Below are 16844 nucleotides of genomic sequence, written 5' to 3' on the forward strand. Positions count from 1 at the left end.
CCTCTGCCGAATCAGCAGGAGACTCTCCACCACCTCCATCAAACCAGCATGCCAGGAGACTCCTCGTCGCATCCGCGTATCAGACCGTCTAAAGAAAATGAAAGAAAAAGAAGGGTTGAGCAGGGATTGGGATGGCTGAAAAAGTAGGTGGGTGGGGTGAAGAAGAAGGGTTTTTAAATTATTTTTTTATTCTTTTAAATATGGTGTTCACTTGCCTTAATACGCGTGTATTCACACTCTCTAGCCAGCTCAATCATCTTAATGTCACATAAGCATGGTCAATGGTTATAGAGGGACTTAACATATTGCAATTTATTGAGTTTAAGGATCCAGTTGATAAAAGTTAAGTAGAAAGGTTAATAATACAAATGCGTACAAGTATAGGGGTCCATCAGACCCTTTTGCCTAAAGAATATAGCAAAAAACTTAAGCAAGTTCTATTTCTGGACTAAGAAATTACTACCTCCGTCCACTTTTAAATGTCATAGTTTTCATTTTAGAGTCAAACTATAAAAAAATTGACTAACATTTTGTGATATATTTTTTCATCATATTGATATGCAAAATATTATAATTTATAATAATTTTCATATAGTTTTTGTTATATTAAGTTTTTGTTTAAAATATCGAATTAATATAATATAATTTAACTTTGAAAATTAGTCAAATTGACTATCGAAAAGCACAACATGACAAATAAAAGTGGATGGAGGGAGTACTTAGTTAATGCATTCCAGACAAATACTCCCTCCGTTCAACAATACTTGTCAAATTTAGAAAATCAAGAGATAATTTACATTTTGTATTTATTTTACTCTTACAATTAAATATTATTTATCATCTAACACATTTTTCAAAATATTAAATTTAATAAAGTCAAAGGATAATAAAGTAATATTACCCCTATTATTTATTATTTCTTAAAAAGTGTATCAAATCAATAATTGATAGCTATTATTGGACAGATGAAGTAATAACAATAGTTAGATAGTATAATTTCATAATGTGGAATCTTAAAAAGAGTAAAAGGTACGTAGACATTATTCTACCCAAAAAATAAAGAGGGTAGAATGCTTAAATGCAATATTTATAGATATTTTGCACTGGCAAATAATAATCAATTAGTATTAAATAAAGTTAGTATGCTCAAATCGAGCAATTGTTTTCCATTTGAACATGGTCGCAATTCACCGGCATTTACCGGTCAACCTCGAACTCGTAGGTGGAAAAACTAAAATCCCAATTCCACCCCCATATATGGGACCAAAACCTTTCCTCCCAAAATAAATAAAGAAACAAAAAAGGTGTCTGTCTTCACACTTGAAACCCAAAGCACAAAAGCCTATACAAAAAAGTCTTAAACTTTCTCTCACTACTTTTGTTCTACAGTAACAACACAAGTAGCTCCAGTTTTGAGCAAAAAAAAAGAGAGAAAAATGAAGAAGAATCTAGTCTTTTGATCGAGTCCTTTAGTCCGTCGCCTATGGATGAGAACGAAAAGAAGAAGCTAAAACCAACAGAAACGATGAGTGCTTTGTTTCCCGATGAGAGTAGTAGTTTTTTCTTTGATATGCCTTTATGTGAAACCGAAAAAGGCTCTTCTTCTCCAATGAGCTTAATTGAATCCATGTTTGCTTCTCATGATGATCCAATTACTGATTCTTCTTCTCTATTCGATTTGCTTCAACCTCCCCCTTCTCCTCTTCCTCCACCACCACCACCACCACCACCACCACCACCCGATGTAGCTTTGTTGATTCCCTCTCCGATTGCTAATACTTCTGCTAATTCCTCCGAAATCTCTTCATCGTCAACTGAAGTTGCAGCGAATAATGAGCATCAACAGATGATTGAAACAGTAGAGCAACAACTTGAAAATGATGAGGACAAGATCGATAACCTACAGTGAGCCTTTAAATTAATTTTGCACCGTTTTTATGGATAAAGACAGTTTCTCTTTTATATATTTTAAATAAAAAGTTTTTTTTTATGCATCATTAGTCAACAAAATCTAGGAAGATTTTTGTTTATGATTTAATTTTCTTTTTAAGCAAATTAAATTAATAAGATTGAATGATGGATACTGTTTAATTAATTAGGTTAAATCCGAAAAAGAGGAAGACAAGGAAGGAAAGAGAGCCCAGATTTGCGTTCATGACTAAAAGTGAAATTGATCATTTGGATGATGGTTTTAGATGGAGAAAATACGGACAAAAAGCTGTGAAAAACAGTCCTTTTCCCAGGTATGAATGTATATTCACACAAACACGCAAATTCTTCTTAATTAATTATCTACCTACTATTAATCTTTATTAGTAATTTATTCTCATCCACCGCTTTTATATATATATATATATATATATATATATATATAATCATAACGGAATGTTTTTTTTGTTTTTTTTTACTTTTAGATTTTATATTTTCTAATACTAGTCAAACAATTTGATTTTGTTGTTGAATAATGAAGGAGTTATTATCGTTGCACTACTGCAACATGTGGTGTGAAGAAGAGAGTGGAAAGGTCTTCTGAAGATCCATCAATAGTTGTTACAACTTATGAAGGTGTTCACACACATCCATGCCCCGTTACGCCACGTGGCAGCATTGGCTTTTTTCCAGAAACCACTGGCTATAGTGGTGGCTCCATTGGTGGTCTTGGTGGTGTTGCTAGTAATTCGTCTTTGTTTTTCCCAGAATTCAATTATCAAGCTCAACAACAACAACAATCGACCTACTTTCAGACACCAACATTACCACCTATAAACAGTTTTACTACTGATTCGTCATTGTTTTCAACTACTAATTCATCCCAAGAAGGAATGTTATCGCCATCAACTTCATCGTCTTTGGCTAGAGATCATGGGCTTCTGCAGGATATGGTGCCATCCCAAATGAGGCCAACAGACCCAAAACAAAATCAGTAGGAGAGAATGAGATCATTATCAATTGGTATGTTAGTTTATTTAACTGATGAATCTTAATTTAGATAGGAACCCCCCATCAACAATTAATTAATTATTAGAAACTTTTAATTTCCCCTAATTAATTAATGCTGTACAATGACTAGCTTATTAATCAACCATAGCTATGAACTTCTTTTTGTTTTATGGGGTAATTAGCTAGCCTTTTCATGTATAATATATAGTCGCAGGATTCTTTCAGTACTTGTTAATTACTTATTTCTTAGTTTTTTAACATTCTGGTTCTTCATCTTTGATTTGTATATTCGTTTATTTCGTTTCTTTTTTAGGGATGGGATATAATTTCTGTACCATTAAAATTACTGGAATTGCATGCATGTGCATTTGTTCTTGACATCAGCGGAATATATTGGACGTTTAGGGTTTTCTCATTCATCCGAGTTGATTTATTCGATCGAAATGTATATAAATGCAGGGTAAGAAGGAAGCCATAACCATAAATTGTTCTTAGCTTTGCTTTATTTGGAATATCCCCTCTTCTCTTCTTGGGTGAAATCCATCCCTTTATACCTTCTTAACTTTAACCTCTCCCTGGGGAAAAGAAGAGACAATTTTAAACCACAAATTGTTCATTAATTTCTTATTAATTAGATCTAAGAGTTAGGCTAATCAAATTATCATACTAGCAGCTAGCTAGTTGTTCTCTTATCTATAAGTATAATATAAATCAATTTCTAGCTCTCCACCACTAAGGTAGCCTAGCCACCAAGATATGACCTTAACTATATCCTACATATGATCTTTAAGGTTGCCACACTACTAACTTTTTGAGCTATTACCTTTTTTTTATGGTATAAGGGTCAAGTATTTGAAATAAATTGACCCGACTAATCCAGATTCATAGCTACCCATTAGGTTTTTCCATTCTAAGAGTTAATCAAACATGAACCTTTTGGTTAAGGGTGAACGTACCTCATCCTTCCCGTTCCCACCACACCTCTTGATGGTACGTACGTAGCGAGCTAGTTTTGTTGATAAACTCTATATATAGGTAGAAGAGCTATATGTGAGAGTATCAATTCCATTGATGATGATGAGTTGATTATCTAGGTGTAGAGGGTGATGTGTGTGTTTGATGGCTCAATGTTCCATTTTAAGGTAAGTCTCAAGGAGCTTTCATGAGTAGGAGGAGGGGAAAGGGCAAGGGTGTATGTATATATGTATATGATGATGAGTACTAAGTAGGAGCATGGCGTCAGATTTTGTTAAAGATTTTAAATGCATATAGTTCAAGTAAATGTACTTACTACAACCATCTCTGACACTCTTTTTGCTTGAAATGTCCACTTCAATTCAATACCATATGCCACTTCTAGCCAAGCATCATTTCTTGCCTACACTATTCTGATTCCAACTTTGATATATGCCTACTCACCAAACTCCACACCTTCTATACCTTCCTATTTATTATATTCCCCATCCTTCCATATTATATATAGAGAGAGCTTAACCAACATGGGTTATGGTGCAGTAGTGAGACTATTAATTCACCCTTAATCAAAGGTCTTGAGTTTGAGCTTTGAGTATGGAAAAAATCATGTTGGGAGTGTCACCTCCAAATGAGCTCTGTTGTGCGCAATCCAAATTTAGTAGGGCTCCAATATGAATTCCGGTGGAAAACCAGTATATATATATATATATGGAGCTTAATTCTTCAATGAGATTTTTTATTTGTTTATTTAAAGCAAATACAAAATTATGTGCATGTTATTATTTCTGTCATATCATGTGTTATGTCAAGATCGGGGCAGGGTTTTAATTAGAAGAGGAAACATCACATAATTTATCAACACCAAATCATCACATGACAATAATTAAACAACAAAAAATGACTAATTAATGCTGCTATACTTAGTTACATGTCATTTTTTATAGTCTTAAAATCAAATAATCAGAAATGTTCTCATATTGGAAAGAACGTAAAAAGAACCTTTTAGAGAAAGACCTTTCCCATAATTAATGCCATATAATAATATATTCACTTTTGTCTGAGTTTAAGTAAGTGGCTTATTATGCAAATAATTTAACGTTGCCAAACATTCGAGTCTCGTCAACTTTTTGGGATCCAAGCCTCGGATGGTGATTCTGTCAGTTCCATTGAGTTTGAAACGTTGAGTCTGATCTAGTATGGTGGTTGGTTAGAGTCCCAAGATCTTAGGTTGTGATTCGGGTATTTAGGTAAAAATTTAATTTTTGGCCTAAAGGAGACAATTACATTGGCTTCAAAACATATTTTATGAATAATTTGCACTATTAATTTGTGTTTATAGGGTTCCAGATGACTTTCGAGGATCAAAAAGATATTTTGAAGATTGATGATGCATACTTTTAGCTGCGAAATCCTACAAACAAGAGCACACATTGTGCTTGTAATTAATTATTATTAAAATTAAATTGATTTCTATCTTCTTGATCAATATAGTTGCATGTTTCATTTTGATTCAAATATTTTTTATCAGTGAATCCAAAAGAATAAGATAAATATGAAGCATCACCATTTCTATCAAGTAAATTGACATGGATCAATAATTAAAGTCACACACATACGTTTAATTTGTATACATTTTTAGTAGGTTTAATTTAGTCAAAATTAATTAGTTACTTTAATTACTTTTTCTTAATAAGGAAACCATTAGATAGTGATCTTACAACCAAACAAAAAAATCATGAAGAATGTGATGGAAAAGCTAGCTTAAAATAAATTCAATCAACATAAGGAATCAGAATTCAACAAAAATAATTGGATTTCACTGTAAAGGGACATAAATTTTTAAATATTCTCTGCCAGTACACTACATTGAAATATTCATTGTAGCTGTATATTAATGTATTTTGTCCATTTTTTTTTATTATTCTTATATCACGTTAGTGGCATTTTCCTGTTCCTATGTTTCATTATTAATTTAGTTCAATGTTTATTTCTAGATTGGTGCGTGGAAAAAGAAAAGTTTATTGAATCGTTTTCAAGTTGGATACTAATTTTATACATTTTTATTTTTTGTCTTTGTTCTAAAATTTCAAGTTGGATACCAAGTGTATATAAATTGGATAAAATATTAACTTGTTTTAGATTGTCTAATTTGGTTGAAATATCAGTTACATTTTTATTTTATTTTTCATTTTCAAGTGGGATATCTGTTGGATACCAATTGAATACAATATTAACTTGTTTAGGTTGTCTAATTTGATTGAAATCTCAACCACAAGTTGATTTTTCAATTTTCCAATGGGATATCAATTCAATACTAAATTTATACAAATTGGATACAATATTAGCTAGTTTTACGTTGGCTATTTCAGTTGAAATCTCAATTACATGTTTTTTTTTTTCAATTTTACCACTGGGATGTCAGTTGGATACCAAATGTATACCAATTTCATACTAAGATTTAACTTAATTTTTCCAGTCAATATCAATTGCATACCAACATTACCTATTTTTTGAGTATACATTTGAAAAACACTGAATAGACAAATGATTAACTAGCACACATAATACTCCCTCCGTTTCATAAATAATGACCTGGTTTGACTTGACACGGAGTTTAAGTAAATAAAGAAGACTTTTGAATCTTGTGGTCCTAAATTAAAGTTATGTCAAATGTACAAAATTGCCCTTAATCTTGTGGTCTTAAACATGCCACGTGGAAAGCAAAAAGTAAAATGTTACCAAAAAAGGAAAGAGGTCCTTCTTTTTTAAACTGACTAAAAAGGAAAGGAGGTCATTCTTTGTGAAACAGAGGGAGTAGATATTTTGAAATTATAATTCATTAACTTAAAAGACAAAATAAATCAAAACATGAGTTTGCCACAATAAAACAGCTAAATAAAAATAAAAATAAATTATGTCTTTTTTTCAGAAGGGTAATTTGAACATGTCTTCCTATTGTGTTCCTCCCGACGACATGTACTGCACATAATCTTAGACCTCTTGAATTTCACATCAGCAAACCATTTACAACTTGTGGTCTCCCTACAAGTTATTATACACAACAAAAAAATCTTAAATCAGTATACAAATTTCATATAATTATTATGCACATTTTTAATTATTATGCACATTTTTCATGCCTATTTCATGCCAAAATTATATCTATTTCATGACATAAGTCGTCACTTTTTCACAGCAGAATCATGACACTATAATACCAAAATAATACCACTTTTAACTATTAATTGTCATTTATTAGACAAACAATATACAATATTTATTCAAATATAATTCTAAAATCGTACCAACATGGTATAACCAATATACCAAATTCAAATAAATTTTATGTAATTTTTTAACCAGAAACATACAAAAAAATGAATGTTCAAACAAAATCTATACCAATTTCAAACAAATTTTATGTAATTTCAAAAGTGAATATTCATACCAAAAACGCCATAATTAAAACTATTATTCACAAACAAAATCTGAATATTTTTTTTCCAGAATCATTGTTCATAATTTTTTTGAACGTTTGGTTTGTATTACAATACAAATAAAAAATCGCAAAGAACACTAACATGAAGGATCCCATCTACCACCATGTTTTATTAATACTAATAAGAAGACGTCCATAAAATAAAGATTATTGAATAAAAACGAATATGAATTAGATGAGAGTGACAAGATTTCTGGAAAAAAATTGAAGAGAGAGAAACGTGGAAGAAAATGGATGAAATCAGAATTTTTAATTAATTTTAACAAATTAGAGTGAAATAAGGAAACTAAATATTTTTAATTAGTTTGAATTTCCTTAATTTATGCTAATTAGTAATTATCTTCAATCAATTCAAATTTAATTAACACACTTATTTCCCTTTTTTACCTTTTTTTTTCAGAAACGAATTATTTTATTTTTTTATGTTTTTATTTTTTTCAAAACAATTTTTTACAATTATTTTGAAAAAGCTTTTTTTTTTTTAAGAAACTGTTACAACTTGAAATTTTTAATTGTTACAACTTGAAAGTTTAATTCTAGTGCTATAACTTGAAAATATTAGAGTAATATATGTCATATATGAAATTTTCACTTATTTTAACTCGTCTAACTACCTAATTTTCCCTAAAATCTCAAATGCCTTTTTGACAACCTATTTGGGTTAATAGCCCAGCTGAAAAACCTAATTGGGCTATAGTGAACACTTATCAGGATTTTGATCCAACTGTTAGAAATACATCCTTCCCGGTGACTACCCACCTTCTTCCACATCCGCTTCGCCGCCGCCGAGGTACCACCCTTTTGCCCCTTCTTCCCTGTTTACGCAAATTAAAGTATTTTTCTTTAATTTCTTCAAACATTTACTCTGAAACCAGAATATCTTTCGAACATAGCTCCAACATTTTTGATATTTTCCCAGAATCTTCAGAATACGCATAGCACACACACCTAGTTGTTTTTTCTATCCAAATCTGATATAAAATTGTTATACTTTACATATAATGTCGCTCTAATGCGCCACTGCTTTCAATAAACCTCTAGTAAATAGAGGGTGTTGGATGTACAAAGATTTGCTGTTAGTGTTGAAGCTCTTTCATTTTACATTAAAGTTTCGTGCATTTTGGGAGCTAGTTAATGATGTCTAGAATATGATGGATGAATAGGAATCATTGATTCATCCATACACAAAAATAAGGATTTATTCATCCATACACAAAAATAAGGATTTAAATAGTATTTTCTTCTGATATGTGTTCATCCCAAATGTATATGTGGTTGTGCCTTAAATATGATTCATTCCTAAAGTACATACTTGTGTTACTATAGTAAACAGAAAAAACATAGCTAAACTAATTCAAAAGTTGCAACAATCATCCTTCTGTTTAGTTTCTGTCAAAAACTAACGACATACACATAAACCACATCATTTTCTCCTTTAATTTCTCAATTTGTGTCCCTCCTGTCCAACCATCTTTCACCTTCTTCGGTCACATGTAAAAAGCATTAACGACTGAAGAAAATTTATCACATAAATACTCATTATGCACAGGGTAGAATCACTGAGGTGTAATAAAAAGGTAAAAGATGGAGTAGTATTTCTTGGTCTCCTATTTAAAACATATATACTGTTCAGCTTATTCTTTTTTTTTCTTTTAATACTACCATACCTTTTAATCAACACAAGTGGCGATGATTTATGACGGAAACAATTAGTGAATTTTATATTAATTCGTGTCATACCAATACTTTCAATTTCTTTGGATCATTTTACCAAACAGGTAAAAGGCATTTTAACACTAGCTTAGAAGATCTTTGGTATTGTTTGGTTATTTGTAGTTCCTTTAGAAAATAAGCTAATCTCTTTCAAGATGAAGAAGATGAAGAGAACAAAATTTAATTAATGTCACTCGTCAATCACATTAACCAATTGAAACACTGCTGGATAGAGAAAAAATATGGACTTGATTTTTGCTTTTATTTGTGAAGCACAACTATATATAGCGTAGAATACAAATTGTGACAAAGCTATAGCTCTTCAATTGGTAATGGTGTAAAGAGTTAAGTATATGGTTTCTCTATCCAAAAGCTCTAGGCTTTTTCAGAAGGAAAGAAAAGATTGTTGAAGACGAAAGGGAAGAATAGAATAGGGATATTCGAGGTAGGGGCAGTTAGTTTTTGACAGAAACTAAACAGAAGGATAATTGTTGCAACTTTTGAATTAGTCAAGAGATGTATTTTGTTTAGTATAATAACACAGGGATGTATTTTAGGTTTGAGTCATAGTTTAAGGATGTCTTTAGCCTAAAACTCGTTTAGAGTTTACTAAGCTAAATTAATTCTAATTATCGAAACATGAAATAACACTATATAATTATAAACTAACTAAAAATAAAGGAAAGCAAATAATGAACTCTAACCAGGAAAGAACAATTCTTCATGTTATCAATGAGATGAAATTGATCTTGGGTTATGAGCTATCTAACAATCACGTTATCTAATTTACTCATTAACAAGGTTAATATTACAAATAAGAATCCTTTGAGTCTTTAATAATCACTTGTTCGAATTAGTTTCACACCTATATGTCATGGTTGTGAGCCTTAACTTGAATGCATTTCAACTTTGGTAAATTAACCAAGTAAAGCAACTTAGGTATATGTCCATCCTAAGTGCATATCCTCTCCTCGATGCCAAACGTTAAGAATATGTCCTATTTAATCTTATTGCAATCTTGAACTCTCACTTTCAAGTTCAATTCATTAAATAGTCGGCCAAACAATCGAATAATTAAGCTCATGATCAAATAGATAAATCAATGTGATAAACTAATTACTTGAAATCAATATTCAAATAGTAACAATCTTGAAAGGAAAAAATGAGAAGTTACTTCCATATAGACATGGAAGCAAAACAATAAATCTCACAATGACTAATAGTAGGGAGAAGAAAACTTATTGAAAGGCCAATCAGGAAATGAAAAATCGTACTACAATAACTGTAAATAAGCATTTCCTCCTCGTTTTCACTTTTATCGATTTGTCCGCGTGACGTTTTGTTTTAGAGAAGAGGTCAAGAGGTTAAGTGGTTTTTGATGGTTGTCTTTTGTATAGCGTCAAGAGAAATGACATAGATAAGAATTAAGATCATTGCTTAAAGAGTTTCATTATCAAATTGATCTCGAAATGGATCCCGATAGTAGCTACTGCCCAAAGGTGCTTTATGAAGGGTGGTCCACCATAGTGAAAGTACAATTGAAACCCAATAAACTTTGGCCTCCATGGCAACTCTTAGCTCTCCCAAGGTCAAAAGTTGTCTAAAAACTGTGTTTAGTATGTATAGTTTAGAATATATTTATAGCTAGCGTTTGACCATAGATTTCCAAATATTCTTGGCAAATATTATTTGGGTGAAAATTTGGGTGAAATTTCACCATTTGTTTGGCCATAGTATTTGAGAAACATATTTCACTTTTTTAGAAAAATATGATTTATACCCATAAGTTTTAAAAACTATCAAAACTAATCATAAGTTTGTATTACAAGTCAATTGGATCTTCGTTGCAACAAATAACAAGTGGTGTCCATGACAATGAAGCAATGTGGTAGTTTGTAATGAGTGCAACAAGCATCATTCCATGCATCGTGAAGTAGATAAAGCACATGACTTTGTTACCCTTAGCCGATTGTTTATCATTTTCATCAACAACCATATCATCACTTTCATATTCACTAAATATTTCATCACTACTTTGGTATTTATGTAAAAAGATTATGTAATATAACGCAAACAACTACTATAGAGGGTGTTTTTGTAAAAGATAAAAGTTTTGGTGTAAAATTTCAATTTTTAAAATATCCCAAATAATGAAATTTAGCCCAAATACTAGAAAAAACTAGTATTTGGGAATTTGGGATATTTGCCAAAGGTATTTGTCAAATAATGGTAAATTGTATTGTCAAACATTATTTGCCAAATTTTTCCCCAAATATTACTTGGGAAATCTATGGCCAAACGGGTCCATAGAGTACAAAAAAGTCTGGGTTTTAAAAACCAAATCAAAATCTAACTCAGAATAGGAAAATTTTTGGGCATTATGGGTGGCGCGTCTACTGGTGGTGTGCTTGGTAAATTGAAGTTCAGAAACCACTACTGGGCGTGGCACCACCGCGTTGCATTGGTGGCGCACCAGATGAAGGTTACGAACTGGGAGCAATAATTGTGATTCCACTTACTTTTTAAAGCTGCTTGCTTCAATTCATTTCAATTTGCACTTGTTACCTTTGAAATATCTTCTTTTCAATCATTAAGCTATTTTGTGTCGTATTATTTTGTCTTTCATCATGAATCTTCTTTGATCTTTTTGTAATTTTAATATTTTCACCCAATTTTGCTGCAAAATCCATCTCTAATGTATCGACAAAGTAAAAATACAGTATTAAACACGAATCACTGTAGTTAATACTCAAACAACGATTAGAAGTACTAAAATGTTAAGGCAAATAATAACTAAATATCTGCATTTTAGGCTGAGCATCAAAATGAATTAATGAGTGATGTTCTAAAGGTCCAATAATTACTTTTAGCCCCATTTTTTTGTGTCTAGAATTCTAGATCATATTAGAAATGGCTTTAGATTATCACTGTACAGTTTGTTCGGTTTATGATATTGTGTTGTGTGATTATTCTTCTAATTACAATATTTTACGTTTGAAAGCCCTTGGAGAAATTCTACCTTCACCACAGCTTGGAAGTATTTGTTACATAAAAAATTGAATCAATCAATTGACTCTGTTTCAAGCTGGAGTTGGCTAATTGATGAGATTGAATGGTTTATCAAAATAATGAATTCTCTAAGGTTAAGGGATTTTACATTATTGTAGGCAAGATGAAACTTATACGGGGTGTTATGGACTGCCAATGCTTGCTTATCTCATTCTTCTTGTCATCATCCTCTTGTTTTTTTTTTTTTTTGATAACCGAGAAATCCGTCTGTGACCCACCCTTTGGACCAATCACAGCCTTCTAAACTCGGTGGATAATGGGCCCGCCCCTCTACCCTTCTCCACTTAAATACCGGGCTTCGCTTTGCATGGTGTGGGGCTTGAACCTGCGACCTAAGCCACAAATCCTCCACCTTTTGCCACTTGAGCTACTCTTGTTTTCAGGACCTTTTCTGCACTTCCAAATTTTGGTAGGTACTATTTATTCAATTCTCTATCAAATTCCATAGTTATCATGCCAAGTTGCAATTTTTGTTACTAAAGATGTGCAAGTTTTAGTTTTCCTGAGTCCTTTTTTTTATTCAGCGATTTTCTATTGAGCCAATTTTCTTTTCGTGCTTGTGAAGCTAAAAACTTTTGTCTTCAATTACCCTGAATTTCTTACATACTTTTGGTTTCCATACTAGTTTTATTTTTTTAAAATACAAAAAGATAAAAACTTTTAATTGATATTCAAAATGAAGTATGTGCTTGTAGTCTACAGAGTTATAGGAAATGCATTTTTTCTGATTGAATATAATGTGATGAGTGAAGCTTCTCCGACGTGACCTCCTTTTTCCAATCACTGATAATTTGAGGAGTGGAGATAACTAGGTTTTAGGTACATACTTTCCAATTGACTAGTAAGTTGCCTTAGCTTAAGGAGGATTCCAAAAGCTAATGATACGATCTTTAAATGCTGAAGAACAAGATAACAAGAAATCGACAAACAAGATAGACTGGCCACACTGTTCCTTGGTAAATTGTATGCCTTTCATATTGGACAATCCAAACTGACATTACGAATTTTATCTTTCATGCGCTCCAGCTTTAGTTTGATACTTTTTTTATTGTGGAATTATGTGCTTCTTTGCCAGTGGTCTTCATCAACTTTTTTATGTATGCCAATTTCTTGCTTTTATCCACATGAACTTTCCTTGTCACTACACTGCCCCTGATGATAAGCAAAGCACCAACTCATTTGAGTCTACTGAAGACTTTGAAAGACTGCTCTTTGGTGATAGTATGGGGAACCGTCCAAGTTCAAACTCCTTTTTCAGAAAGCTTGATAGGGTAGAAAAGGCTTATGATACATCTAGGTTGGGCTCCACGTTCAGTTCTGGGAAAGATCTAGTTTACTGAATGGTCTGGATGAGAGTTTTGATACGTTATCAGATGGGATGGATGGTAAGTTGAAGGAAGAAGCCAGATATTTTGAGTTTGATCCTGATGAAGTAGAGAAAGATGATTATGCTTACAGAGCAGATGACCTTTTGGCCAGGGAACACTTGTAAAATCAAGGTATGAGAAATGAGGTAGCATTTCTGGCGTGCTTTTAGTATCGCGAGTGTCATTTCCGTATGAGGATACGTCTCATTGTGGTTTTTGTATATTTTGCACCCATTGGCGTTTCAACAGCTTCCGTCAAACTTTCAAATGTTTAGGTGTGCTAAAATTGTATGGTCGAAGTGCTTATTTCCTAGTACACCTTGTTTCAATCTGCATTCTCTGTGGCAAGAGCAAACTTATGGATGGCATTAATTTGTTGCCGTAACTCAACCTATTCTCTATGGTGCTGCCATGTCCACCTCTAAGCTATTCATTATTATCTTCAGGATCTTGATCTTAGAAAACCAGGAGTTCGCAAGCCCTTTAAAAGGGATGATTGAAACTACAACAGAGGAAGTTTTGCGCAAAGCTGGTTTCAGGGTTGGTATTCTTGGTTCTGCATCACTTTGACCATGTATGTCTTCAAAAGTTATCTGTATAAATATCTGCATGTGGAGACACCCTCCAGCACGTATATTGCTTATTTAATATACTAGCATCAAGTTTCTCTGCTGGTCAAATTTTCAAAAAGGTTTCTCTTGCTGGTCAGTTTATTGGTACTGAATATCACATTCCCAAGTACTGGATTGATTCTTATTGCCTTGTAAGTTTGGCCTAACGGAGTTATCTGATTTATACATTTAAACATATTTGCAATACAGAACGTGAGGTTCCTAGCTAGCTTCATCACGGAGGCTGGAATTCTCCTCAAGAGGAGCAAGGTTTGTAATCAAATCTATCGACTAATACTGGTGACAGAACACATGAAATGTATTTTATTCTTTCTTTTTGGTTATGTATAGACTGGAATTAGTGTCAAGGCTCACAGAAAGATTGCCATGGGGATCAAAACTGCTAGAGCTTTTGGTGGTCTGATGCCGTTCACCACTATGGGAACAAAACATTTTGTGTTTGGCAGAACAATGGAGGACCTTGATGCAGATTATGAATATAAGATGTACGATCCCAATTTTGTCAATTGGGAACCTCTTTAAGCCTGAAAAGATACTATAGTTTTAATTGACCATGTGGTTTGTCCTTGAGAATGTGTATGTATTATCAGCTAGTTATGGTCATGAAAAGATGCTTTGTTAGCTGAGATTTTGTTTCAAATTACATACTGCTTCAAAGGACTTCTCTACATAACACATAGGTTTCATTTCATTGTACATCAATGATTTAGCTGTTGGAGCTCTCCTTCGTTGGTGTTAATTTTTGTAATATTATCTCCAAAGTGTAATTCCGATAAGTTGCATAAACAAGAAGTAATGAATAGCAAATCATTTTGTTCAGTAATCACATGTTGCAAGATCTGAGAGCAGTTGGTATTAGGTGGATTGTTATACACCATGGGACCTCTCATGTAATGTTCATTTCCAATTTGACTCATTTGCCTTGGACTATGTCTTCTTCTTAACTGCTCTTCCCTTTTTCTGTTTGCAGTGAACAATTCCTCTATTTAAGGCCTCAACTTTCAGTATTAACTTCAAAAAACACAACTTTCTCATTAAGTTACTGTAGAAATTTAATGGCTTCCTTCTACTTAGCTTCTTTCTGCATGATGCTACTGATCAAGTTTTCAGTAACATTTGCAAGTGGAAATGTTGTTTCAAACAAGTTGGAGAAAACATGCATTGATGGTGTAACCATCGCGTTAAGTTTTGGTTTGTACCTAAACAGCTGTCCAGAAGCTGAAGCTATCATCTTTTCATGGGTGGAAAGTGCAGTGTCCCAAGACCCCAGAATGGCTGCTTCTTTGCTTCGTCTTCATTTCCATGACTGTTTCGTTAATGCAAGTCACATTATTTCTTCTGTCTTTCTTTTTTGTGCGTAAATATTTTCCATGTTTAATATTCATGTTGAATGTATTTCAGGGATGCGACGCATCAGTACTCCTGGACGATACCCCTAGTTTTAGCGGAGAGAAAACAGCTGGACCAAACCTGAACTCATTAAGGGGTTTTGAAGTGATTGATAACATCAAAGCTGATCTAGAATATGCTTGTCCCCAAACTGTATCGTGTGCTGATATTCTTTCTATTGCTGCTAGAGATTCTGTTGTCCTTGTATATCCTCTTTCTTTAAAATGACTCTGAGTTAAAATAAGAGAAAATGCTCAAATATGCCATCGAACTTTGAGAAAATGCTCATTATGCCATCAGTTAAAAGTTTGGCTCATCTATGCTATTTTCATTTGAGAAAAGATTCATCCATGTCATTATTTGTTAATTGAATGACATTCTTAAAAATTGATTTAATTAAAGACGTGATCAAATCATAATTGACCACGAGTAAAAGTGGTTTTGCAAAATCGAAACTTCTTTCAGTTAACAAATAATGGCATGAATGAGCCTTTTCTCAAACAGAAATGGCATAGATGAACCAAACTTTTAACAGATGACATAAATGACCGCTTTCTCAAAGTTCGATGTCATATTTGAATCTTTTCCCTTAAAATAATGTTTTTTGAATTTTCGACTTAATGCATGGATTGCAGTCAGGAGGCTTGGGATGGCAAGTGCAAATGGGGAGAAAGGATAGCTTAACAGCAAGCAAAACAGCAGCAAATAACAACATCCCAGGACCAAACTCAAATGTAGCCACCCTTGTTACCAACTTTCAAAATCTTGGTCTTTCTCTTCAAGATATGGTCACTCTGTCAGGTGCACATACAATTGGGAAGGCTAGATGTGCTACATTTAGCTCCAGGCTAAACAACAATAACGCGGGCGTTAGCAATTCAGAGATGAACTTGGATTTCTTGCAGTCACTGCAACAACTGTGCTCAGCTAACAATAACACTACACTAGCAAATCTTGATGACATGACTCCATCAACGTTCGATAATCACTACTACGTTAATCTTCTATCAGGAAAAGGTTTGCTTGTTTCTGATCAAGTCCTAGCAACTGGAGATGACGATAACACTAGAGAAATTGTGCAGAATTATGTAGACGATCCATCTATGTTTCTTGAGGATTTCAAAAACTCCATGCTCAAAATGGGAAGCTTACCACCACCAACAGGAACAAATGGCGAAATTCGCGTTAACTGTAGGGTTATTAATTAAAGTTGGATAGCCCAATTTGTAACTTTGCTATTACTATTGATATCATTCTATA

The 16844-nt window shown here is 32.9% G+C and overlaps 2 protein-coding genes and 1 pseudogene across 2 annotated transcripts; all 3 read left to right on the forward strand.

Annotated features, from left to right (window-relative positions):
- Positions 1-1525: 1525 nt before the first annotated feature.
- On the forward strand, positions 1526-2927 carry LOC125829114 (probable WRKY transcription factor 48). Its single transcript, XM_049508380.1, has 3 exons — positions 1526-1905; positions 2100-2243; positions 2471-2927. The coding sequence occupies exons 1-3, from the start codon at positions 1526-1528 to the stop codon at positions 2925-2927; spliced, it is 981 nt and encodes a 326-aa protein (XP_049364337.1).
- A 9110-nt stretch (positions 2928-12037) lies between these two features.
- On the forward strand, positions 12038-14717 carry LOC125829116 (uncharacterized; annotated as a pseudogene).
- Positions 14718-14744: 27 nt separating this feature from the next.
- LOC125829011 (peroxidase 40) lies at positions 14745-16844 on the forward strand. Its single transcript, XM_049508294.1, has 3 exons — positions 14745-15514; positions 15597-15788; positions 16220-16844. The coding sequence occupies exons 1-3, from the start codon at positions 15251-15253 to the stop codon at positions 16790-16792; spliced, it is 1029 nt and encodes a 342-aa protein (XP_049364251.1). The 5' UTR covers positions 14745-15250; the 3' UTR covers positions 16793-16844.

The sequence above is a fragment of the Solanum verrucosum genome, unplaced genomic scaffold, assembly GCF_900185275.1.
Source record: "Solanum verrucosum unplaced genomic scaffold, falcon-dt-bn FXZP01000007.1, whole genome shotgun sequence".
Taxonomy (NCBI): domain Eukaryota; kingdom Viridiplantae; phylum Streptophyta; class Magnoliopsida; order Solanales; family Solanaceae; genus Solanum; species Solanum verrucosum.